The 26,024-nt window shown below is 35.3% G+C and overlaps 1 protein-coding gene across 1 annotated transcript in view; it reads right to left on the reverse strand.

Annotated features, from left to right (window-relative positions):
• Nucleotides 1-26,024, reverse strand: part of LOC105337198 (fibrocystin-L) — a 50,434-nt gene that overhangs the window by 22,736 nt on the left and 1,674 nt on the right. Inside the window, exons 2-34 of the mRNA XM_066088229.1 lie at nt 24,871-25,128; nt 24,451-24,646; nt 23,944-24,052; nt 23,416-23,618; nt 21,533-21,606; nt 21,013-21,055; nt 20,515-20,693; nt 20,107-20,196; nt 19,251-19,519; nt 18,927-19,021; nt 17,296-17,582; nt 16,865-17,014; nt 16,358-16,518; nt 15,885-16,118; nt 15,508-15,635; nt 15,102-15,262; nt 14,654-14,820; nt 12,195-12,294; nt 11,746-11,903; nt 11,142-11,367; nt 10,457-10,729; nt 9,894-10,018; nt 9,562-9,700; nt 8,867-9,047; nt 8,442-8,689; nt 7,916-8,104; nt 7,582-7,764; nt 5,670-7,163; nt 5,259-5,408; nt 3,488-3,656; nt 2,944-3,100; nt 1,935-2,091; nt 1,478-1,557 (exon numbers count right to left, since the gene is read on the reverse strand). Of these exons, the coding sequence (XP_065944301.1) occupies nt 1,478-1,557; nt 1,935-2,091; nt 2,944-3,100; nt 3,488-3,656; nt 5,259-5,408; nt 5,670-7,163; nt 7,582-7,764; nt 7,916-8,104; nt 8,442-8,689; nt 8,867-9,047; nt 9,562-9,700; nt 9,894-10,018; nt 10,457-10,729; nt 11,142-11,367; nt 11,746-11,903; nt 12,195-12,294; nt 14,654-14,820; nt 15,102-15,262; nt 15,508-15,635; nt 15,885-16,118; nt 16,358-16,518; nt 16,865-17,014; nt 17,296-17,582; nt 18,927-19,021; nt 19,251-19,519; nt 20,107-20,196; nt 20,515-20,693; nt 21,013-21,055; nt 21,533-21,606; nt 23,416-23,618; nt 23,944-24,052; nt 24,451-24,646; nt 24,871-25,128 (6,833 nt within the window). The remainder of the gene's footprint in view (nt 1-1,477; nt 1,558-1,934; nt 2,092-2,943; nt 3,101-3,487; nt 3,657-5,258; nt 5,409-5,669; nt 7,164-7,581; nt 7,765-7,915; nt 8,105-8,441; nt 8,690-8,866; nt 9,048-9,561; nt 9,701-9,893; nt 10,019-10,456; nt 10,730-11,141; nt 11,368-11,745; nt 11,904-12,194; nt 12,295-14,653; nt 14,821-15,101; nt 15,263-15,507; nt 15,636-15,884; nt 16,119-16,357; nt 16,519-16,864; nt 17,015-17,295; nt 17,583-18,926; nt 19,022-19,250; nt 19,520-20,106; nt 20,197-20,514; nt 20,694-21,012; nt 21,056-21,532; nt 21,607-23,415; nt 23,619-23,943; nt 24,053-24,450; nt 24,647-24,870; nt 25,129-26,024) is intronic.

Here is a 26,024-nt window from a genome sequence, read left to right on the forward strand (position 1 = left end):
GATTTATTTGAATCGAGCTCACTATAAATATCAAAGGAAAACAGTTAAACTGATAAAGGGTTCGATTTGTTTGAACTGTTCTTGTGTGGACCGGAAGTGACGGAAGACAAAATGAAACCGGTTAAACATATCTTCAATAAAATTTCTATCATCCATGAACGTTTTGTGCTTTGATCACTTATAGTTTCTGAGAACTCATTTGTACAAAATGTGTTTCAAAAAAGCTACCTGAGCTATTTGAGATATCTCACCAGAAGTATAATTTTTTTGTTGATATAACATTGCATTGATAACCTATGTATAGATTTATACCTATATATCTATTCTATGGCAAAAGAATTTAATGCGTAAAAGTAGTTATTTTTGAAGTGCTTCCGGTGACGACCGGAAGTTACGCCGAACAAAACAGAATAGTGTACACACATGTACATACATAGGTCTATCATCCCACAAAGTTTTATTGTTCAAGTCGTCACCGTTTTTGAGATCTCATCAAAATAAGGTTTTTGTCTCGGGACAGGAAACGGACATACGGAAGTGCTTAATGTAAATTTTATTAAATATTTTTTGTATACTTGCCGTGTGCATTTTATTGTTCGTCGAGCACACTACAGAGATCAAAGACAAAAAGTTAAACTGATGAACAGTTCGATTTGTTTAAACTCTTCCTGTGTGGACCGGAAGTGACGGAAGACAAAATGAAACCGGTTAAACACATCCTCAATCAAATGTCTATCATCCATGAAAGTCTTGTGATTTGATCACTTATAGTCTCTGATATCTCGTTTGTACAAAATATGTTTCAAAAAAGCTACCTGAGATATTTGAGATATCTCACCGGAAGTAGAATTTTGTTGTTGATATAACATCGCAAAGATTACTTTTGTGTAGATTTATGCTTAAATATTTATTCTATTGAAAAGGAATTTAATGCGTAAAAGTAGTTAATTTTGAAGTACACAACTATAGGTCTATCATCCCTCAAAGTTTGGAGGTTCAAATCTTTATCGTTTCTGAGATCTCGAATGTACAAGCTTTTTTAACGCGGGACAGGAAACGGACGACCGGAAATGAGTTTTGAAAAAATGAAAAAAACGCCTGGAGATATTATCATTTTCTATCAGTCCTGAAAATTTCAAGAAAATCTATCCAGCCATCTCTGAGAAATCTTGTGGACAAAAAAAGGAAGAAAAAAAAAAATAATATTAATAAGAAACATTACAATCACTATAAGGTCTTCCGTTGGAAACAGAAGACCTTAATTATATTGACAATATAACTTTTAACATTTCAACAAGAAAATGTCTTGATGAAGACTTTATACTAGATATATTTTCATCCATTTTCATGTTAAAATCATATTATGTTCAAGCCTCAAGTTCAAAAAGGTGTTATAAAAAAGCATTGTTACCACAATTTGAAAAGGTAAGTTAAACTTTTTTCCCTGGAAAAATGCAAAGCAAAATAGGAAACATACTTGCAGTAGACCATTCTGTACTATAAGGATATTCACTGCCTTCAGCTCAATGTCTTTCTCATCAAAAATAAGAGCTCCGCCTGCAATGAATGATTAGTTACACAATTATCTCATGATATACATGTAGAATTAAAACCCTGCTGAAGTTTTTTACCTTTTGACAAAACATCAGGCATTTAAATTAATTATCCAAAATCATTTTCTTGTAATTGGGTATAAAATTTGAAGAGAGTTATTCAATGAACATGTACTCTTATTTTCACATACATACAACATATGTGGTAAAATCCAATAAAATGAGAAACTATGATTAATTGGATTTAATATGATATATCATGGTAATAAATTTTTTTAAAAATGAATCAATCAATCTAATACGCAGCAAGCGTTGGGCATTTTTAGAAATTTTTCGCCAAGGTAAACTGCACATTCTGCGGGTTAAGGACCTTGCTTTTACCTTGAATGAGTAGTAGGGTGAGCTTGGGGGTACTGACGTCCAGCAAAATGGTCTGTCCTGGCGTGATCACAACCAAATCACCCTCCTTTGGTAAAGGACCGCCTCCCCAGGTGAACGGAGAAGACCACACATCTATGTAGAAAAACTCGGCCGAGCTCTGATAAAAAGTTAACAATTCATAATTTGTACTGCCTAATAAAAATACATGGCATTGCTGAAAAAAAATTGCAAAATGCGACAGTTATACATTTTCAAAAACTGGTTTGGTTTTTTTTCTTCATATTTATTATCTTGATTCACAAAAAAAGTTGTAAACTTTCCTTAGACTTTTCAATTAACAAGTAGAAAGATTTGTTATTGTAAGAATAAAGAATGATAATTTGCAGATTCTGATTTTTAAAGGACTATATATGATAAGGGCCTAAAATGGCCCCCTAAAATGAACATCATCATTTTACTATCATTCTTTGTTTTCTTAGTACAGATATATATGTGATGTGTTTACATAATATTCATTTTGATTCAAGTGCCCACAATTTAGAAATATGACATTGTAAAGACAACCTTTTCCCGCCATTTTTGCATTTTTAGCGTAAAACAGCTTGTTTTCAAGCAGTTTTTCCTTCCGAAAACATAGAGCCCATTCTTGAACAAATAAAATAATTTAATCAGAGATGTACCTAGCCAAGACTAATAAGTGACAAAAAAATTTTCCTTGTTCAAGCATGCGCTCTATATTTCCCATTCGTAAATAGATAAGAAAAATGTCAATTTTTGGCTGATTTTGATTGAATTATAGAAATGGCGTCACTTCTGACGTCATATACTGCCAGTGTGTGCAAATAAATCAAATAAATAGATGAAAAATATATTTTATATCAACTCTTCTAAAAAATTAGTAAACATTTTATTGTACCCGTAACACTTTAAAAATGGCGAATTATGGGGGCCAAATTTAACTCTTATCATATATAGTTCTTTCTGCAAACATCAGAAGTTGCAAACCCACCTGCATGGCTTTCCCATTGCCAGCCACCTCTACCCTGACATTAGCTCTCTCCGACTTCTTGTGTTGGTTTGTCACACATGTGATCTGTGTGGGAGACACAATGTTTACATCACACACTGTCCCAGCAATGGTCACCGACACATCACCCTTCACAGATCTGTATAAAACATAACAAAATCAATTTTTTTTTTATCCATAGCTTTCAATTATACTAGCTAGCTCCTTTCAATTTTTCCCTCTTTTTGTCAATTTCCATGCCTACTGCAACACCTGCTTCCTTTCATATACTGTAAAACTTTAAGTTCTGTTCTTAAAATCATTCATTGCTCTCTTGTTTTTTAATTAAAAAGTTATAAAAATGTTCAGTGATTTACTACACTGGTCTGTTAATTAGCACATCTAATTTACTAATAAGGATAATTGTACTGATGGGTCACCTATGTGTATCAGTCACTGAATTTAATATTCTAGCAAAGCAATTGCTGTACAACTTGCAGAAAAGTATAATTTTTACCAAAAGAATTAAAATTTCCCCCCTTCTTACCCAAAGCCTGTTCCCTGAATAGTTAATGTAGTTCCTCCTGCTGTACCTCCCCTGGCTGGAGTTACCATGGTGATGTTTGGAGTGATGGCGGGATTGTAGGTGTAAGCATCTACTAGAGTCCTGGATACTCCATTACTGGTCAAATTCACCGTACAAGTCAGGTTTCCATCTGTGAAATATGTGTTTATAAAATGAAATTTTCATATTACATGTATAAGACAAGTGAAAAGCTGTCAATGTGACAGCAAACCGGGTTTTCTTTTATGTAAACTGTATCCATAATCCATGTCAACCCTTATCCAGTGAAATGGAGTACCCTACATGTATATGCAACATTTTGCCAAAAAATGACTAAGTTCAAAAGCTAGTATTTTTTTCATAAATTATCGGAAATCAAAATCCTAGCAATATGCACACCTCTGATATATGTACAATTGATCTGCAAAAGAACAACTTCCTATCTTGGGAACTGTAGGAGGATTATCCGTACAATGAGGGTAGCCTATATGCAATATTTTGCCAAAAAATGAATAAGTTCAAAAGCTGGTATTTTTTCGATAAATTATCGGAAATCAAAATCCTAGCAATATGCACACCTCTAATATATGTACAATTGATCTGCAAAAGAACAACTTCCTATCTTGAGAACTGTAGGAGGAGTTACCCGTACAATGAGGGTACCCTATATGCAACATTTTGCCAAAAAATGACTAAGTTCAAAAGCTGGTATTTTTTCGATAAATTATCGGAAATCAAAATCCTAGCAATATGCACACCTCTGATATATGTACAATTGATCTGCAAAAGAACAACTTCCTATCTTGAAAACTGTAGGAGGAGTTACCCGTACAATGAGGGTACCCTTTTGGCAGCCGCCCGCCCACCCGCCCGCCCGCCATTTTCACCATTTTAATAACCGGATTTTTCCGTTGGAAAACCTGGTTAAAAAGGCACATTTATTTCAGGAGGCCTGGATGGTCATCAAATTTGAACATTTTCTTTTTATCTTTCTAAAAAGCTCTTCATCTTAAGGTCAGACGACACGTTCCTCAATTTTAGATAACTTTTTCCAGGAATTTGTTAATGGTTTACTACTACTTTGACAAACCTTCTTGCAAAAAATTAGGGTACCTTACCAGGCATTTCTGCAAAATACTAGAGTATGCAATTTCCTATATAATCTTCTTGAAAATACACTTGAATTGCTGATATAAAAATAAATACATCTACACCACAGCGAAATTCACAATATTAGAACTATATCTCCACCGGGGCGGGGATTTGAACTCACAACCTCTAGAACCTATACGCTTCTGGCAGTGAGCGGCCACGTTTCTAACCACTCGACCATCTAGACATATAACCACATTTAAGTAAATTTTGATCATTTTTAAAGTAATTATAAAATTAATATTTTTTATTGGAACTCTTTATTACGAGGAGATACAAAAAAGATTCTCGAGGAACGTGTCGTCTGACCTTAAGAAGATTTAATTGTTTACATATGTATATAGTCTAAAAATGGCTTCGACCATACAGACCTCTTAATAAACATTTAAGAGAATGATATCATTTAAATCTTCAAGTACATTTGTATAACTACAGTCAAAGCTCCTACAATGACTAAACCAAATACATTGAATCAACTAACATGCATATACAAAGGGGAATTTCTAACAAGCAAGAAAGCATTTTTTCCATCTTTCCTGCAATGAATATGGCATCTCAGGAAATACACAAAGAATTCAATAACATAATCGACAAGCTTTACCTGCAGCCATTGGTGTTTTACAACTGAACTCCGAGGTTGACTGGTTGGCGGAGGGATCGCGCTCACACTCTCTGTCACAAATCCAGACGGATGTGGAATTATCAAATCCAGATCCAGAGATGGTCACTAGCTGGTCACCAGCAATTCCACCTGAAATTCAAAGACAAAGCGTCAATGCATTTCTTTGAGATAGTAAATCAATCCTCTATCAAATAATCATACTTCAACAGTACGATTTGTTTAAGAATATTAAATGTGAATGTTATAAATATTAGTGGTTACAAAAAAACAAAAAATTCATTCCTTTTAAAGCATGCCAAACTTTTATGGTGATGGCAAAACAAAAACTACTATCTTTCAATGAGAAAATTCAAGTTGCTTTATTTTCTAACTCTTGACGTACAAACTGACCTATACTTGGAGAAATAGAGGTAACAAGCAGTTGGTATTCAAACTCAGAGCCATTGTCTGAGTTTCCTTTCCCGTCTACTTTGACTAGTACAGGAAAGGATCCTATAAGGTTGGCTCCGGCAGTGCAGACAATTTCTGTCTCGGATGAAGAGCTCACGGTACAATCGGCTTTGTCGATACTGACGGTTATGTTTTCCTTCTGAATGACAAACCCAGTGCCGGTGATGGTAATCTCTGTGCCTGCTGAGCCATTGGTGGGACTGATGGAGGAAATATTAGGGGAGGATTGGTTACTGTAGTTAAAGGCCACCATTGGGTATGATATTGTATTGGAGATAATTCCAACATTTACACTCTCTTCTATTCCATTCAAAGGTGTGATACAGCTCACCATGGACAAACTTGTACTGACAATCCTGCATGGCTTGCCTTTTATAGAGACAGTGGTTTGATCCTTCACAAAACCGTTTCCAGATATGGAAATCAGAGTTCCACCATGGATGCTTCCCTCCGCAGGAGAGATTTCTGTGATTACTGGGTTTCCTGTCACCCTGATGCTTCCCCTGGCTAGACCTTTTCCAGCCACTTCCATAACCACCTGGTTATTTGAACCTGCAGGGAGATTTCCTACTGTACATTGAACTGAGGAATTTGATAGGACTGTAACTTCACACCTTTCTCCTCCTATCTTAATTGTAATGTCAGCTGTTTCGTTCCCAAAACCACTGCCTTCAATTTCTAGAGTTGTATCAGTTGTTCCATTCACCATCATGGGAGATACTGAGGTCATTTGAGGAGTAAAATCTGCATCATAGGTAAATTTACATGTTCCTTCACACACGGCTGGAATCTGTTGACCTTGTGAGGACCTGATTACGACCTGGACGTCTCTCTCACCTTGACCTTGACTTGTACGGCACACGATTCTATTGTAGTTGACAGTCATTACATCACAAGAATACCCTCCAATGGTGACAGACACAAAATCTTTATCCATGGAAAAACCAGATCCCATGATATGAATCTCTGATCCCCCAACTTCTGAACCTTTAGAGGGCATGACTTCTGTCACAGAGGGCTTCAGGGCAAATGACCTTTCCATAACACTATTAATGGCCACCAAAGCATACCCAAGGTTATTGTGCCTCACTTTGATTGGCTGAAGAAGTCCAACTGAAGGAGAATCTGAGTTATCAATGTTACACACCACATCTGGTCCACTGTCTCTGTCACCAACACATTTCCCATCTCCAAAACTGATCTCGTTCTGACAGTCATTATTGGACAAGCCTGTACCTTGTACTGTGATGTTGGTATTAACTGTGCCATTACTTTCGGACACCCCTGTAACTATGGGAGTGGCACAAGTCCAGAATTTAAAGTTGAACTTGCTGGGGTTCCCTCCAGTTGGTTCTGGAACAGAACAGTTTGACAATGGTGTCAGGTCTTGGCTACATCCCAGTCCTTGAATACTAATTGCTGATACTGCGGGTGCTGTATGAAATGAAATGTTCATGATCAAGTATTTTTAAATAGCAGCATTAAAGACTGACATAAAATACTGTCAGTCCAAGATACATTGTAGTCACTCTTATGAAAGATTTTTTAAAGCACTGATGCAAGTTAAGCTTGTGGATTTGGCTTAAACAAAACAAAAAGTTGTTTTCTATTAAAATGTAAAAATGTTTACTTTAGAACAAATGATATCATACAAATAATTATCATTTTATGTACATTAATGTAATTTTTTTTAGCAGAACATTGTACATATATATGCCTCACAGCTTTGCATAAATCTGTGTTATTTACTTTAACATGCAATTTCCTGTACATGTACGTAGATGTACTGTTAAATATGTAATATGAAAAAATTACATTTTTAGTTAAACGTTCTTTACATCTAAGTACTTACACTGCGGTGCCACTCTGTCATAGACGGCTTCAAATCCATTGACCTTGACGCTGATCTCCGCCACATAAGAACTGAGATCCTCCACCGTGACACACCCCCGGAACCACGTGGTCTTGTACTGGTCCACAAAGTCACTCCAATAACAGTACCTGCCCGCCACAGTGAACTGATGACGGAACACTCCTGGACAATTACAACAAAAGAAACTTTGTTTACAGATTTGTAATGAAGAATTTATGAATCCCTCTTTCCATATGTCAATGACTTGTAAACAGAACTTGTATGTTAAAGAAACTACATCTCCAGGTACAGTACAATCCACAGCTTCCCGTACCTGACTCCCTGCCTGGTCCACTGTTGAATCCTCCTTCAACCTCCTCCTTTGACAGTTCATCCTTGACCTCCACGACCCGAGGCTTCATCCCTGTGATGTAAGAGGCGAAGCTCCACTTCCACTCCACTATGTCACCCACCTTGATAATCAGGTACTGGGGATTCCAGGCATATCCACTCAGTTCAAACTCTGGTGATGCACATTATAACATTAGTTCAAATACATATTTAGGTTAAAAAAAATTAAATAATTAAAACATAATGAAAACTGTAAAATATTTCTTCACTTTAGCAATAATACAATTTCAAATGTATGTTTCATTGAATCAGAAAATCTGGCATCAAATAAATCTTATCTCTTCTTTTTTGTTTTTTTTTTCATTTGACAACTATTCAAGACGTTCCCTTTTTATTAGAAACAAGGATGCGGTCATGTTAACTCTATTTCCAATTGATCAAAAAATCATTTCCTTAATCTTAAAATCTTGCAGAGGAAAACTCCACAGTCTGTTATAATGATGACCTACGTGGATGGATCCCTGAGTTATCCACATGATGGACTTGTTCCGTATCCTTGACCCGACAGGTCAGTTCTGTGACCTTGGCTGTCTCCACCTCACATCGGTGTCGACCCACCATCACAGAGTTCCTGGTCTTGTTCAGAGAGAACCCGTCCCCCCGAACGGTCAGCATGGTTCCCCCTCTCAGTGATCCGCGGAGGGGGCTGATGTCAGTCACAGTCAATCTCCATTCCACAGAGGGAACCTCATTGGCACTACATTAAGACAATGATTCTCAGTAATTGTTGACTGTCACAAAATCAATAGCCAATTATAACTACAAGAAACTACTAAGCATTTAATCGGTTATACTTCATCTAAATGCAACAGGCAAATTTATGTCTGTATGAAGTAAGATTCATTTCAAAAAGACATTAATTTATTGGACCTACCTATCTACCGCCAGCCCACTGGGCCCTAGGAGTTGCATAGAGTACGCCCCAGCCGGTTTGGGGGGTAGGACTACTTTAATTTCCGTGTCTGAAGAGTTGGTGAAGGTGACTGGTACATCCCCTATCCTTACAGACTCCATACTGCTCAGACCAGACCCCTGTATCGTGATCTCTGTCCCTCCTGTGGGTACAGGGAAAAAACTCAGTTGTAAGCTACATGCATAGGGATTACACTGTAAAGGTGTTTCGATTTCCATTCATGTGATATTATTTACTGCAATAATTTTCAGCACTTTTATGGTGTATTTTATAAGTGTATTTACATGTACATATTTCGTTTCATAACTACATCAGTGTATCACATGATAAACATAATATACCATGGAATCATTTTTAATCATGGGGACAATGTTAGTAGACCCTAGAAAAAGTTTAGTTGGGACATAATTTAATTGGAATTGTTATCTGGATGATTTTAATAATTTTTAAACAAATGCTTGTATATATTTGTGGGGATGTAAATTCGTGGGCAAGGGGTTATCTATGAAAGCCACAAACATTGGTCCCCCACCCACAAAGACTATTCCACAGAAACTGCAACTTCTATGCAGTGAATGAACATAGAAAAATATGGAGTGTAATAATACGTGGTAAGTTAAATGAAAATTAATATCGTATAAACTGATGTGGTTTACCTGCTACATAAGTCGCATTGGGCTCGATAGAGGAAATCACAATCATGCCCTCACTAGAATACTCCAGAGATTCACTATGGGTGAAATTTGTACCAGTATTTCCTTGTTTGACAATAATACTTGCAGTTTTGTTCTCCGCCTAAAATGGATATAATTATTATTTTACACATTAATTTTGACAAACATGCTAGTGAAATATTACTATACACAGTAGGATGTATAAAATGAGAAATATGTTACAATTTATTTTGTTTGTGAAATACTTCAAGTAGAAGACTGAGAAAACTTCATAAAGAGCAATTAATCTGTGAGAGAACTTGGGTTGTACTCACTGAAGGGGGGATGAGACACACAGTCTGGGTGGTGGAACTTGACAGGGTACGGCAAGCCTTACCCCCCACGTATACCTCGTCCTTGGGGGAGAATCCAAATCCTGCCAAGGTTAGGTTCAACCCACCTAAAAAGTTCCAATTATAAAGAAGCAATAAGTCAATAAGATGATCTGGTACATATGAATGTATAATCTTATGTAGTTTGATCATTATTTAATTAACATTCTCCTTACAAATTTAATTATTCTTCCTTATTTTTTTTTCTTCTTCATTTTTACAGAATTCCATAACAAAATGGTTAGCCAAAATATATAATCATTCTCTGACAGCAAAACCAAGGTTCTTCCAGCTAAAAGATATTTTATAACTTCAATTTCATCTAAACACCTCAACAATATTTCTAGCTCAAAAACTGTTTTCCAATTTTTTTTTCCACAGAGCTTAAATTTGTCAGCATGAAACTTTAAGTTGTGAACCATGATAAAGATATTAATTGGCATAAACCAAGAATTTAATGAGAAAAGAAAAACAACTCTGACCACACTCCATCAAAATGTCCTTACCACCAAGAGAGACAGAGCTGGGAGCCATGGACTGGATGCTGAACTGGTATGTAAACGTGACACTGTTGTTTGTGTTCTCCGCGTTCCCGAGTCCCTCCACGTTGACCATTACTGGGAAGGTCCCCGTTTCTCCGTCCCCTACTCTACACACAATGTGGGTATCATTGGACGAACTGGTCACACAGGCTACCCCTCCTATCATGACACGGTTGAGGGTATGGTTACCATGGAAACCTGTGCCCGTAATTGTAATCTCTGTGGATGTTGGAAAACCTGAAAAACAAGATAGTTTACCAATAAAAAAATATTTGACCACTCTAACAGAAATGACATTTAATCAAATTTTTGGCACAAACCCCCCCCCCCCTCCCTAAAATTTGCATCACACTATTTATATCCTTCATACAAGTACATTACTGTAGAATCCTTACATTTATTTAATGATATATTACTTAAGTTTATTATTCAATGGTTTTACATCAAATTGTGGTAATAAAAAATTGCAAATGCCAATTTTTGTTCATAGTTTCATTAAGCTTACATCTGTCAGAAAAATAAAAGCAAGGTTTTAAAATCTGAGAGGTCTCACATCTAATTAAGAAACAACACTAAAGAATGAAAGAACATATCTTAATTTCCTTCCAAATACCTAGATGTGATATCTATGTTAAATAAAAATTCCCACCTGTGTCAGGTGACACTGAGAGGATGGTGGGCGTGGCCGATCGTGACCAATCCCAGGAACAGTCCCCGGAGCACTTGGTGGGAATGTCGTTGATGTAGGCCATGACCTGAGGGGTGTCGTGGGGGGTGACCAACATGTCCCCGGGGATGGGGTTTAACCACACTTTGCCATCATTGATTGTCTTCACTTCAACCGTTACGTTCTCACCCTCCGCATAACTTGTAACCTACAGAATATTATTGGTTAAAATAAAAACAATTTTTATTCATCCTTAATTATAAAAAAAAAAAAATCTAAGGCAGCTGGATGTAGAGAACAAAAAAGGCAGTTCAGTTGAACTGCAAGTCTCACATCTGCAGATATCATGCATTTGATTCAGATCTATTCAAGAAACAAAAATTTACTTTAACCTCCAACACCTGAGCAATACCTTAGTGAAAATTTTCAAGCAAAAATGCAGAGAACAAGCCATCTTAAAGTGCTTAAAAGTTTGACATGTAAAAAAAAATTGGAAGCAAAATGAGTAACAAGCAAAATCTAACCAAGACACTTGTCACAATCAGATCTGAGAACGGATAAAGTTTCTTTAACACCTGAGCCATACCTGTAAGGTTTCCTGGTCCCCGGCATTGGAATGGAATCCAACATGTAGGTCAAACCCTGCACAATTTCCATGTTTGTAGGTGTATAGGTTGCCCATTTCTGGTATTCCCGATTGTAGAAGGCTTGCCAGCCTTGCCCCATCCACAGTGAATGGAATGCCTTAATGATCAATAAAAAAATGTATCTTTCTGACAAAAGCTAGTTTCAGAGCTCTCAGTTCAATTTAAAATGCACAAAAAAAATATTTCATCAGCACTATAGCTTTCAATATTTGCAACTGTTATGGTAATGTCACACAATGCGATTCTTCATCCTAATTAATTCAAATTGATTTGCACATGCAAGCAAGTCACTGATTAGCCAAAAGTTTGTATAATACATAAACAAAACTATCTACAGTGATTGTGGTATCCATCACTCATACTGTGAATTGAATTTATGTTCACATACCGCCCATGGTTTTGTTGCGAAAGGTGACAGAGAAGTTTCCTCTCACAGGGGGAGAGGCAGAGGACAGCCGGGATACGCTCAGAACCGTCCCATTGGAAATCTGTAGTTAAATAAATAATAATCTGTGAGATTAAGAATAACAAGAAAATTTCAATGTAAAACAAGAATAGAATTCCTGGGTCCCCCGCCGGTCAAGCAGTATACTAGTATCGAGTCTATCGACCAAGGCTGATTTAGGAACTTGACCAAGGTATTAGTGGTATAAACATTTGGTATAAATTTAATGAAAATCCGTCAAAATTTGTAGGCATGAGAGCGCTTACAAGGTCAATTTTTGGATAAAACGGAGTCATTATTGTGGTCAAAGTCCCATAACTCCAACAAAAAGTATCGACCAATGCTGATTTTCGAACTTGACCAAAGTATTAGTGGTATAAACATTTGGTATAAATTTAATGAAAATCCGTCAAAATTTGAAGGCATGAGAGTGCTTACAAGGTCAATTTTTGGATAAAACGGAGTCATTATTGTGGTCAAAGTCCCATAACTCCAACAAAAAGTATCGACCAATGCTGATTTTTGAACTTGACCAAGGTATTAGTGGTATAAACATTTGGTATAAATTTAATGAAAATCCGTCAAAATTTGTAGGCATGAGAGCGCTTACAAGGTCAATTTTTGGATAAAACGGAGTCATTATTGTGGTAAAAGTCCCATAACTCCAACAAAAAGTATCGATCAATGCTGATTTTCAAACTTGACCAAGGTAATAGTAGTATAAACATTTGGTATAAATTTAATGAAAATCCGTCAAAATTTGTAGGCATGAGAGCGCTTACAAAAAAGTGTGACGGACGGACACACGGACGCACGGACACACGGACCCACAGACACACGGACCCACGGACGGACGCCTGGCATTTCTATGTCCCCGCTACGCGTTGCGGCGGGGGACAAAAAGCTACAATGGTGTGCAATACACTTGAACAGTCATGACTTAATAGATTTTTAAATCAAAGGCCGGAACGGCCACAAAGGCGTCGAGCTGACATTTTCTTTTATATACAATGATATCAATACATTTGTAATTTGAATTTCTGTACTGTACTATAATAGTCATATATCAAATAATATTAGAATAAAAAAGGAAATAAATTACTTTTTGCGCTGTTTCAAAAACAATAATCAGTATATTTCGTTATAAAATAGGTAGTGATGCGTTTATAAACAATAACTCATCATGGTTACAAAAAATCGAAGAAATTCCAAAGTTCCAAAAAAAAATTCATTTTCTTTCTGCTTTAATAAGTCTTTGCACAATTTTCACAGGCTCATAATTTGAATACATTAACAGTGTGTCCCTAATTATAATAATAAAACATACTTTTATTTATTTCAATTCCCGTTTGAAACAAGATTACCTATGCTATGGTTGTTTACAAACAAATCCACAACACGTGCTATCTAAAATGCTCGACCAAACCAACTGCATTATCGTGTTTATTAATTGCAACAAAATCTCTAGATAAGTTTATCGCTTATAATTATTTTGGAGACCATGCCCGATAACAAATAAATTTACATATCAAATTTTATTTGTATCGGGCACGGTCTCCAATCGAAATGTAACCGATAAACTTAAATGATATTTTAATGAATGTTTACATTGCACCCTATTGTATTCATCCGCCATTTCTTGATTAAGCAAATTTATACTAATGCAATGAGTTGTCAATAACCAGGGAGGCAAAGTTGGGTTTTTGTAACACAATTTAGTTGAATAAAAGAATACAAATCTTGTAATACGTTTAATACTTCAAGGAACTTATTTTTTTATGCGCATTAAAAAGGCGGTGCAGAGCATGAATTTTTGGACGATTGCCAATCCAGACGATCGCTAGAAGGCTGCCGAGCATTAGCTCGACGCCTTAAAAAAAAATTAGACTTAGTTTTCTTTGAATAAAGTTATCATAATTTCATTCAACATCATTATAATAACAGAGTGGTCAGCAAAGATTTTTAACAATTGATTCATTATTTGGTCAGATCCTGTAGCAGTTGGATCTTAGCTGTCAATCAAAATTTCTGACTCAGAGTTAAATACTGTAAGGCTTCTCTGCCTGTATGCAAAATATTCTTAGAATTTTCAGCTGAATGAAGTAATGGTTGTATTTTTCAAAATAAACATTCAATGACATATTTATGTACAATGTACTGTTAATTATGCTCATTGATTAATTGCATTTGATTGTGAACCTACATTTAACTTTTCGGAAGAAAAGAAGCTTTCACTAAATTTAGAACATCGCTCAATGTCAAGAATGTTATAGAAATACAAACATTCAAACAAAATTAACGCTCAGTCAAATCTACGCTAACATGTTGAAAAAATCACTTATAACAAAATATCATTCACACTAAACATAATACATTTACGGTATGCTTATGTTTATACATACCTGCCCGGGCACCCCCGCTAACAAAGCAAAGTTGTAGGAGCAGGCCTGTGGTATGAACTCCACATGATAGACTGTGGTACCATTCTCCTCGGTTTTGTTTACATTGACTCTATCTACCAGCTGTCCACTGGGCATCACCGGCCTCAGTCTCATCAGGTTCACATTCTCTACAGGAAAAGGAATTCATGTTTTAAAGCCAATGTGTATAACCTCTTCCCGCTCCCCAAATCTTGCTCCTCCTCCCTTTACCCCAAATATTGCAAGTGGGAAAAATCAGATTTTGTTGAACACATATATATCATACATACATGTATTCAAGGTTGGAAACCTATTTTTGTTTTTCTCTAATAATAAATCTTGTCCAATTGTTTTGGTTTGGTTTTTTAATTTTTATAAATGAAGTCAACACTAATTCTAAAAATCAGCACTTCTGGACTAGTGTAAGTACCTTCATCCATATTAGTGGGATTTTTGCCAATATAGACCTCGTCCAAGTAAAGGAAATCTTCAGAGGTGTCTTTCCTGACCTCGATTAGGAACACCCTGAATGTTGTTCCGATCTTTCCTTTCTGGACTTCAGTATACATATCTAAACATTTGTAGTTCCAACTGCTCAAATTAAAAATAATATATATTAGGATAATATATGTATTAAAATAATCCTTGCTCTACAAAAAGTTGAATTTTTTTTGCTCCAATTTTCATGAAAATGACACAGATCTTTTTACTTTATTACAAATTAATGAAATCCTACTACATGTAGCTCATGCACTCCTGAATTTGCTGTAGAAAATATCACTGAAATATCCATTGACATGCCAGAATTATTTTAAAATAAAATTTCAAAATCCTACCCAGGAGACTGTTTGAATGTGACCGATGGGTAGACATATTGGTTGTCTATTGTGTTGCCTACGTTGTTCTTGTATGAAAATCCCAATTTGAAGAAGTCCTGTAGCTTCCCACGATAGGCAAAGCAGACCTGTCAAAGAAATTACAGATGTTTTTTGGTAGCTGAACAGCACATCTACACAATACAATGTAATAAGATATGCTGTTTTATTTTCAAATATTACAAACATTGTTCCCTCTCATCATTTTCATCAGAAGAGGCTTTAAATTTTTAAAAATTCAAATAACAACACACAAAACACAAATATAGCCTGAAATATAAGGCAAGGGGTAACATAAGGGATATAGGTGCTCTTCAAATCTACTTTTTCAGACTTACCACTTTGACGTTCTCGTTAAGAGTGATTCTCCTACTCTTGTCATTGTAAATAAAGGTGGGATTCAGGATACTTTTCTTCCCACAGAAAGCCTCAACCTCCGAGGTAATCGTTCCTTTATGCATAGGACCAGGCCGACTTCCCGTCTCGAAACTGTAGTGGAGCTCCTTACTGACCGGGTCTCCCAACACTCGGGGGCACCTGCTCACAAACATCTTACCCAGCTGTTCTTCCATCTTCAAAAACACAAACAAAATGATACACTAGGAAAAACTTACCTAACTATAATTGTAGAATATTTCTGTGGCATGGTATTTCAATGACTCAGCAATCCTTTTATTGCTGTTGAAAGGTTTGATTCAAATGCACTGTGATCAAAATACATTCAATTTGACTGAAGACTTGTTAAAAATTGGTATCAAACCAATATGAAACTGGTTTTAATTCCCTAACTTTTTAAGGAAACGATATATACCTGCAATTCATTTGGCTTTCCAGTCAACAATGGTGAGATAACTCCTGCCATCCGTAAGCTGAAGTGTTCACCAGTTGCTTCCCCTGTGAGGACTTCTTCAACAGTGATATTTACTGTCACCCCTGTGCTCTTCATGATCACCTTCAAATCTTCAAAGTCACCTGCAAAGTAGATGCATATTGTAATATGGCTTCTATGGCCATTTGTCACTTTCATCGAAATAAGAATAACTTAGTCATTAAAAATATTAAATCTTGTTTCTAAAACTAAATTTTGAAAATATAATAAGGCACACAGGTATTTCACTTTTATACCAATTGCAAAATTTTTGTAAAAGGGGAATAACTCAATTTTATTACAAGTATTCTGTTTCATTAAAAAAAAAATTGTCACTGCTTTTTTCTTTCAACAAACTGACGATTTACTTAATCATTGAAGCAACATTTGAAGCATGGTGTCCGAGAACAAATCATTAATTTAAATTCAATAAAAATTGGATTTACTGACCTCTATTTGAGATGAACTTGACAAAAATGGTTAAGCATCCATCAATCAGAGTCTTGTTAACAACATTCACTTGCTCCTGAGAATCAAACAATGGCAGAGACTTCAAGGCATCTGAGATGCTTCTTGTTGTGCTTTGGGAAGTTAAAATATCTACAACAAGATGATTAGGTGAATACACAATATCATTCATAATGTATATCGAACAACATAAGCAAACTTAAGAGAAAGGGTGGCATTTTTGAAAAAGCTCTTATAAACTTATTTGCCATTATAAAACCACTGATTTTTTTTTCTTTTAAAGAACATTGCAAAACATTAGTTGAATAAATCATGCAGTTTAAATAGATAGATTTTTTAGTGCTTGGAAGTGCTGATCAATACTCAGCAACATTGGTACATAGATTACAGAAGAATTTGTAACAATTTATTACCTGTATACACATTATAGAAGCCCAGCCTAAATATTAAAGGGGCACCACTCTGCAAAGAATCATATATTTGAACTTTCTGAACTTCATAGACACCAGGTCTAACATTTTCAGTGACCAGTGAGATACTCTGGACCTCTCTAACGACTGTCGATCTGACTGCTATTATTTGATGTTCTTGTTCGGCAAACGATGTGCTCTGATTGGTCAGTTCTGTCTGATGGAAGCGGGCAGCAAGGTCTACACTCCCTGGTCCCCCGTAATCTCTGTGCAATATTACCATGCGATATCTGGAAAGATATACATCATTTAGAGGCAAACTGTGTGATAAATATCTTCATTTTTATGTATAAATAAAAAATGTTTTCTTGAGACTAGACATTACCATGATGTTAACCATCTCAAAGAGCCCCACTTATATAATGGAAAATGAAAATGAAAAGCATATCAGAAGATTTTGCTTGCCATAAACATACCGGTATGACCAAGACTTTTTCCACTTGGCATAGAACTTTGATTCAAGCCCATTAAACATGTTCACCCTCTTACCTACAAATGTTGATTTCATCTGAACAAGATTAAGCCAATGGAAAGTAATTTATGGTCTAAACCTTGATTTCATAGAAATCTACTATTATTCTTCACCTATGACCTTGAAACTTCATTAAAGATCACTGCACATCCTATATCCAAAAGCTGTTTATTTGAAGTATGAACAAATAGGGCTGAGGAGAAAGTATGTATGCTCAGCTCTAAACAAAGATTTTGTTACATGGATTGACATGACCTGAACCCTTGACCTTGAAACTTCATTCAAGGTCACTGCACACCCTCTGACCAAAGGCACTCTATGGGTGAAGTATGAGACAATAATGTACCTAGTCAAGAGAATCATGGATTTTAACATAATTTTGCTATGACATTAACCTTTGATCTAGATACTTGGTTTAAGGTCACTGCACATCATTTATCAAAAGGTACTCTGTGGGTGAAGTATAATCCAGATTGGGTCAAGGCTTGAGAGATGATATATGATCTCAGATGGACAGACAGACAGATAGACTAATCACTCCCGCAGAGCAAGGGACTAATAAGAAAATTACAGCTCATCTTCTATTCGAATTTAAAAAAAAAAAAATCTCTTTATATTTAATGAATATTAGAATACTTTAATTAATATATAATTCTTTTCATGCAGGAATTCAATAATTATAAGCATCATCATAACAAGTGATCCATAGGCCTTAAAGGTCATCAAAGTACCATAGCCTTTGAAGGGACCTGTCAAGGAGGAGTCTCATGTTTGTATTTTAATCTTCATTTTGGAGTCTAAACCATAATCTGAGACTCCTTTAACTTTATCTCCATGAATAGGAAAAATACCCACCAAAATTGGCCCCCATGAATTTGAATGATTCCACAGTATTTGGTCCAGCACATGCACCCGAGGTGGTAAGGTCATAAATTTTATATTTTAAAAATTATTCTATCCTAGAGATGCTCCAAAACAAAAATGGTAACAATGTGCCTAATATATTTTTAAAATTTTAATTATCAATGGTCAACACACAACAGACAACGCACAACGGTGGACCAAGAGCAATAGGTCACTCAGGTGACCTAAATATACTTACGAGTTTCCCACTGTTAATCTGATTTTCTTTGATATCTGTTCATCTGGATATTTGAAAAAACTTGGAGCATACCTTCTGACCTTCAGAAGTTGTCTCTGCGAATAAAGTTTACATTCAGCATTTTTAAGATTACAGCATCAATAAATGATTTTGGAAAGTTATAAAAAATAAAATAAAACTGACGAATCAGATGCTTTTGAAAATAAAGAAAATAATTTTCAAATTGATTAATGAAAAGTTAAACATTCACAACTCAAGTATTGAAGATGGCTGACTCATGTTGTAGACGACCATACATGGAAATAAATACCAAAATCGACTTACTGTATCATTCGGGTTTGTAGTATTACTGAAGTAAAATAACGCAATGTCATCAGCCTTCATGGCAAAAGAGTAATCTCCTGTCCAAGGAGGTACAAAGAACCCACTGTGTCTGGTGACAAAATTTTGATACGTGTTATCATAGTATTTTGTCCTATCCGTGTGGGATTTGATGTAGTCAGTCATGTTCTCATTGAAGTCTAGGACTTCATGAAGACGATCTATATCTCGACCAGTCTTATTCCAAATCTCCAACAATAATCCACGATTTCCTTAAATGCAAAATCAATATCATATATACATATTTAAGTTTAATTCTCTTATTGTCTCTTATTGTCTAAATATAACAAAACAACAATCATGTCAAATCTATACCGAAAATGCAGTTATTACTGCGAATATCTAATTTTCGCTTTTACCGCGAGCGTTATTAGATCTCCAAATATACAACATGCAGAAATTTTATCAGTATTGTTTGCTATAGGAAATCATTAAAAATCACATAAATGACTGATGCAAATAAATTTTTTTTTTTTTACAAATTTCCCATTTTTCGCATATTTTGTGACACGCAAAAATAAACGGATATATCAAACTCCCTGCAACAAGCTCATCTACATTTCTGTACAGCTATATTGGTATTATAGATTCAATGACAAATAAAAAGTATCAACTTTGAACTTGTACATGCAAAGATTTAAGAAACTTCTCAATGAATAACATATTATTAATTCCGAGCTGAAGTATGGTTTACCTAAACTAGATACGGAAAACCTGAACTATTAAGCATGAATTACTTCAATGGGAGTAAGCAATACTAAGTAAGGAATACTTTCAGGCTGCTCTATGCATGCATTACCTGGAAATTTGCTGTAGATCACATCAGGTTTGGATGGAGTCTTGCAAACAATCTTAGTATCTGTTAGGGATCTGACCTCACAGTTTTGACCTATTTAATGACAATAAAAGAGTTATGCATAAAAAGCCATTAGTGAACATATAATCCCATGTACTCTTCGCTATAACATATTCTGCTCTGAGTGCAATATGAATTCCTTCCATTCTTTTGATATGCAAACAACACAAAAATTAAACCCTGAATTATACAAGTAAAACAAATTAAGAAAAAGCTTTCTTTTTTTTTGGCAACTTAGGTTACATGAAATACAAACATGTAAATTACATTCATAAATACACACAATGAAAAACTATGGTTAAAAATGCATTGCTCATTATTTAGAAGTCACTTAACAAAGTACACACAGACCTGCTATTTTGACTTTGGCAGGCAATCTTGTCTGGTCAAAGTTCTTTCCAGTGATTGTGACCATGGTGCCCCCACGAACACTGCCCACAGACGGATAGACGGACGTTATCTCTGCGAACGACTGGAACAGATACAGCTGTTTGGTCCGGCTCAGGTACAGTGAATGTGGTCTGCAGGCCCTGAACAATGTCATCAAACAAAAACTTTCTTTGATAATTGTAATATCCACCAAAATGATATTTCTAAATGTGTTTCTGGTGTTTTTGTTTTCCAACAGCTGATAAATATGAATGCATCTGTGTCAGACCACAAAGTTAAACATACATATTAAATAAAATCAGTGGAAATTGTTTCATTATCAACTATTTTTCAGTTCAGTTCATAAAACATTTCAGGGAGAATGGCCAAAATGCTGCACAATTATCAAGAAACATGTTCAAATTAAAAACTTGAGCACCGACCCATTAAAATGTCTTTGATGAGGTAGCTAGGTCTTACCTTCCAAAAGCTCCGCTCACGATATAACTGACATTTTGATTACCTACAATGAAAAATTCAGAATAAACATCAGCTGATCATTGTAATCCAAAGTTTACGAAATATCACATCAGTGCTTTGAACAGGTTATATTCAATGACATATTCTTTTCATCCAATTCATCATAAAAACATGTCATTCACTGTTTTGCATGAAGCACTTTGTGTTTCATCAATATACAGTGGTAAACTTTCTGACTATCTACATTCTGACTGATTTTTAGTTTCCGACAATGAAGTCAATGTACCCTTTCTAGCATTTCCTTTGATCTCCAAAAGTCAGGAAGTGAAAAAAATCAACCTTTTTAGTGAAATCTCCAAAGGACTTGAACGTCAAGTATTTAATCCCGTCTCTTGAACACGGACAATCTCAAATCTAGTCAAATAGGCTATATCACTGACTGTCTAAAAGATTCAAAAATAGAGAATATTTGTGTCGATCCACAGTCTAACAAAGACTGACAAATATAAATGTTTCTTACCAACAAACTGTCCATTCATTTTACATTTCATACGACCATTCCAGGTATTTTCATGATTCAGAGAAAATCCAAAGCTGTAAAAGTTATTCAGTTTTATATACATGTATTACAATTATGCATGAATCAATATTATCACTATAACAGCTAGAATCATTTAGCTGAACAGTGTAATTACTCCAGTCATCACTGGGTCTACTGGCCCATGGTATATACATAATTTTTTTTTTTTTGTTAACAATTCACAACTAAAACACCCTCCAGCAAATCTTAAATAATTGGCCATGCATAGCTAAACATTTATTTGCATTATTTTTTTCCTGTAATGTATTTTTTTTTCTTTAGCAATATGAATTCAACAGCTACAGAACAGAAGTTAATAAAGGCTGGGTTCAGTAGTTTACACTTAATAAACAGCAAAGAAATTTGTTAAAAATTATCTCATTAACCGTTTCAACTCAGTCTTAATAAGTATACATTCTGTAGTGTATTTGATTCTCTATAACCAGTTGCAAAAATGTCTTCATAAATAACAATTAAATCTAAAAATTTAGAATGTAATGTCATGCAGATTTTTTTAGTACACACCAATGGAATAGTGTGTTATTGAATCTTAAACTGTATACAGGGAAATATTTGCCCCCATTTTATTTTTGCCCCTTTTGCCCTATAGTTTTCAACAGGTGAATTTAAGACGGAGTGATTTGAAACGAGACAGCCGAGTTATCTCTTTTACAACAACTGTGTAGGGAGGTATTGGACACCTGTCAATATTAATGTAGATAAAAGAAAACAAAAATCAAAATAATTTCACCATTTGAGAATTCTCAAATTTCACAATATTTGACCAAAAATAAGTTTTGAAAAAATTTTGGAAAGGTGAAAAATTTTAAAAGCCCCAGCAGGATTCAAACTCATGACTTTTATAGTTAACGACCTAACAAATTGTGCTATGCTGTTAGGTAACAATTTCATTTTGTTGTTTATTTTGATCAGAAATACATCACAATATGGAGGTGTCCTTTACCACCTTAAGGAGGCCAAGTACAGTTCTGGTGCGCATGACTTTGCACAATGGTCATCTTTTATTTCTATGCAACTGTAGATGCAAAGTTATAACTTTCTTGTGAATTGTGTTTTTAAACCAAAGTAACATGATATGCAACGTTTATTAGTTGAGAAATTGTGGTTTCATGAATGGTAAAATGCTAAAACGGCACTTACTCATCATCAATGTACGGTATTTTATACTAAGCAGAAAGCCAAAGAAAAAGTACCATCTGCTCATTTATTCAAGGTGGTAATAATTTTCAAAGTTAGCATCTTAATTAAAAAGTATTATTTCATTAAAAATTAATTTATAAAAGCCAATTAATATATTCAATATCCCAATTAATTTTTTTAGAAAAAAAAAAAACTTTGATATTACTGCTGGACCAAACCATAAGGTAAACATTTTATCATATTTCATCATTTGTTGACTTATTTCAATGAATAGTTTTCATATTTGAAAGAAATAAAAATTCCTAGGGCAGAAATATAAAAAATATGGGGAAACTGTGAAAACCTAGCGCTTTTTCAACAGATTCCCATATGGTCCCATAGTAAAAAGTGTAAACACTCTAAACAACCCCGTAGGAAATTTGGAATAAACTATAAAAATTATAAATTATTTTTTGATCTTAAATAATTCATATAGTAGTAAAACATCATGCAAGAAATTTCATCAAAATATTTAATAGGGTAGAAATAATTAGACTCGCTATAATGGGACAAAATTGTTTACAAGTGCAGAGGGGGCGAAAATTAAAATTTGGCAAAAATAACCCTGTATACACGTGATTTCTTTTTTGTTACTTTTTGCTTTCATCTATAATAATACTTACAATACATCATTGTCAGTCTTTAGGCTGCAAAGTTGAGGGCCAGCGTAAACCCTGGTGACTTTTTCCGACCTCCCATTGGTGGCCACAACCACATTGGTGTCAAAAAGGTCGGTCACGATTCTTCCTTGGATTTCAAGGATACTCTGAGGGGGACCTGAGCTAGGCTCGACAGAGGTAATTGTTGGAGTATTGTAACTTTTCACCTACAGAAGAGAAATTAACCATCAAATTCATCTTATCTACATGCACCTGTACTGATAAGAAAAAGAGTTTATATCAATTTCAAGTATATTATACAAAAAAAAATTATTGGGCAATAACAACCTTGTATGTGTACAGTATACAATGCATACCATCCACTGTATATCTATATCATTAAATCACACCTTTAAAAAAAGTTATTATTTTGTTCTTTATCAGCAAAACAAACCCACTGATTTTTATATCTTAAAATTTGCTCCCACTCCCCCCCCAAAAAACACCTAAAAATAACAAATGAATATAGAATACCATACTTCTGTTACTGACCTGAAATCTACATTTATAATCAGTGGCGTATCTACAATGATTCACTATGGGGACATCCTCTCCATCCACATTCAATCTCACATAATAGTAATCAGCTTTCATCCCAGGCCTGCAATATTAAAGAGTTTACCAAAATATACTCGAGATATGATTTACGACTGGCTTTTTAAAAAAGTTTTGCCTCCTTGATTCCATAATACACACATGCATGTACCGGTACATCAATTTTTTGCAATTTTGACTTGTGATTTTTTGAACTGCTGACTGTAAGAAAAAACTTGTTATTTTTTGCAGTTTATTACTAGTATTATGATGTATAACGTGACATACACAACAATAATTTAACCATCAAAAGTGTAAAGCTTTGTTGATCACTCTATAAGCTCAACCCACAAGATAAATTTTCGCATAATGGATGCCACATAAAAACTTTTCATGATCTTCAAGTTGAAAATTCTACCACATTTAAAGACTTAAACTTTACCATATGCATGGTAAAAATCGTACTTGGTAAAACAGAGAATGTCTTCCTCAGTAGTTCCATCTTTGTTGACCGGACAGTCGTACGACATGGAGGAGGACACCAGGCGAACTTTGTTTCCCTCGTTGATGTTGTCCTTGGAGAACCCCTCCCCCCTGATCAGAATTCTGGTCTCCCCACACAGACTGCCCTGGTTGGGGGTTATTGAATTTACCAAGCTTCCTTTGATTAAATCGAAAAGTTTAGTTTCTTATATAATCATGTACATGTAAAGTCTTTAGCATGAGTTGAAAAATTATGTACCTACCCTATTGTTAATACCATAGGGCTTATAAACTACAATTTATAATTTTTTTTTATAGGATGGATGATTAATATTTGTAACAATGATTTTCAGAAAGAGAGAGAGTGAAAAGAGAGAAAAAACAGATTGTTACAGTATTTACCACAAAAGGGAATATCGCAGTACTCCCATCGTTTTCTTCGATCCGTCGTGTAGCACCAAGGCCTTGTTTCCCACGAATCTTTGGGGTTTCTGCAAAAATTCTCGTGAGAACTGGCACCTCCCGGTAGATGTTCAGCGTACCCAGAATGGCTATGGGGTGACTGCGAGTCCCATCTTTGACAAGTTCGGCCGGAGGGCGTGGTAGAAATTTTGCCCCGATATTCTAGTCCTTTTATCGTCTTCTTGCAGTCCTCTTCACCTAAATGAAATGAAATCAAGAAGTTTCTCTGTAGATGGCTTGTAAACTCAACTGTTTTTCATACCCAGTCAGAAATACATGAAGATGTTTAAGAAATAAACAACATTATTTAGTGAACATGGCGTTATGAATAGCAATTGCTCTGCTGGCATATTCCATGATGCAGGCTAGCACATCATGGAAAATCATAATGCCAGCAGAGCAGTTGCTATTCACAGGGACGTATATACTAACTGTGTTAGTATATACGTCCCTGACAGAATCAATGATATGTTATAACAGTAATTCCTTTAAAAAGTAAAAATTGAGTTTTCGCTACCTGAAAGTCTGTGGGGCAATTGCGCATACAGACAGAGCAATTGCGTTTAATAAATAGAAAAATAAATACAGTTCCTCCGTACGGACTTACATATATATATAACATTAGTTACCCTATAATGATTATAACCCCTCCCCCCCCCCTTCCCGGTCCCCCACTATATCCCTAAGTAATTTATTTGGGCATTGCGGATAATTCGATAACTACATGATGCAGCCATCCCCAATTCCTGAATTCACTATTTACCATAGACAGATACATAGTATTACTATATACGTCCCTGCTATGTACTCAGTACATGTAACCTTCTCCTTTCCAGCCAGTAAGGCTATCTTCTGCACTGCAATTGCAAGTTTATTGGAATCGTTCATGTCCAAGGGGTGTTGGGCTAGTCCATTTACTTTGGCGCGTTTTTTTGCAATACATCCTTACAAATTTTCAGTTCAAAAGCATTATTTAAAAGATTGGATCAGTATTGGCGGACTAAGGAGGGGTAAAACATACAAAGAAAGACTTGAACACACACATGCACGGAGCTGGGGTGGGGGGTGGAGGGGGGGGGGGGGATCGGGGTGAA

The sequence above is a fragment of the Magallana gigas genome, chromosome 6 (genome assembly GCF_963853765.1).
Source record: "Magallana gigas chromosome 6, xbMagGiga1.1, whole genome shotgun sequence".
Classification (NCBI taxonomy): Eukaryota; Metazoa; Mollusca; class Bivalvia; order Ostreida; family Ostreidae; genus Magallana; species Magallana gigas.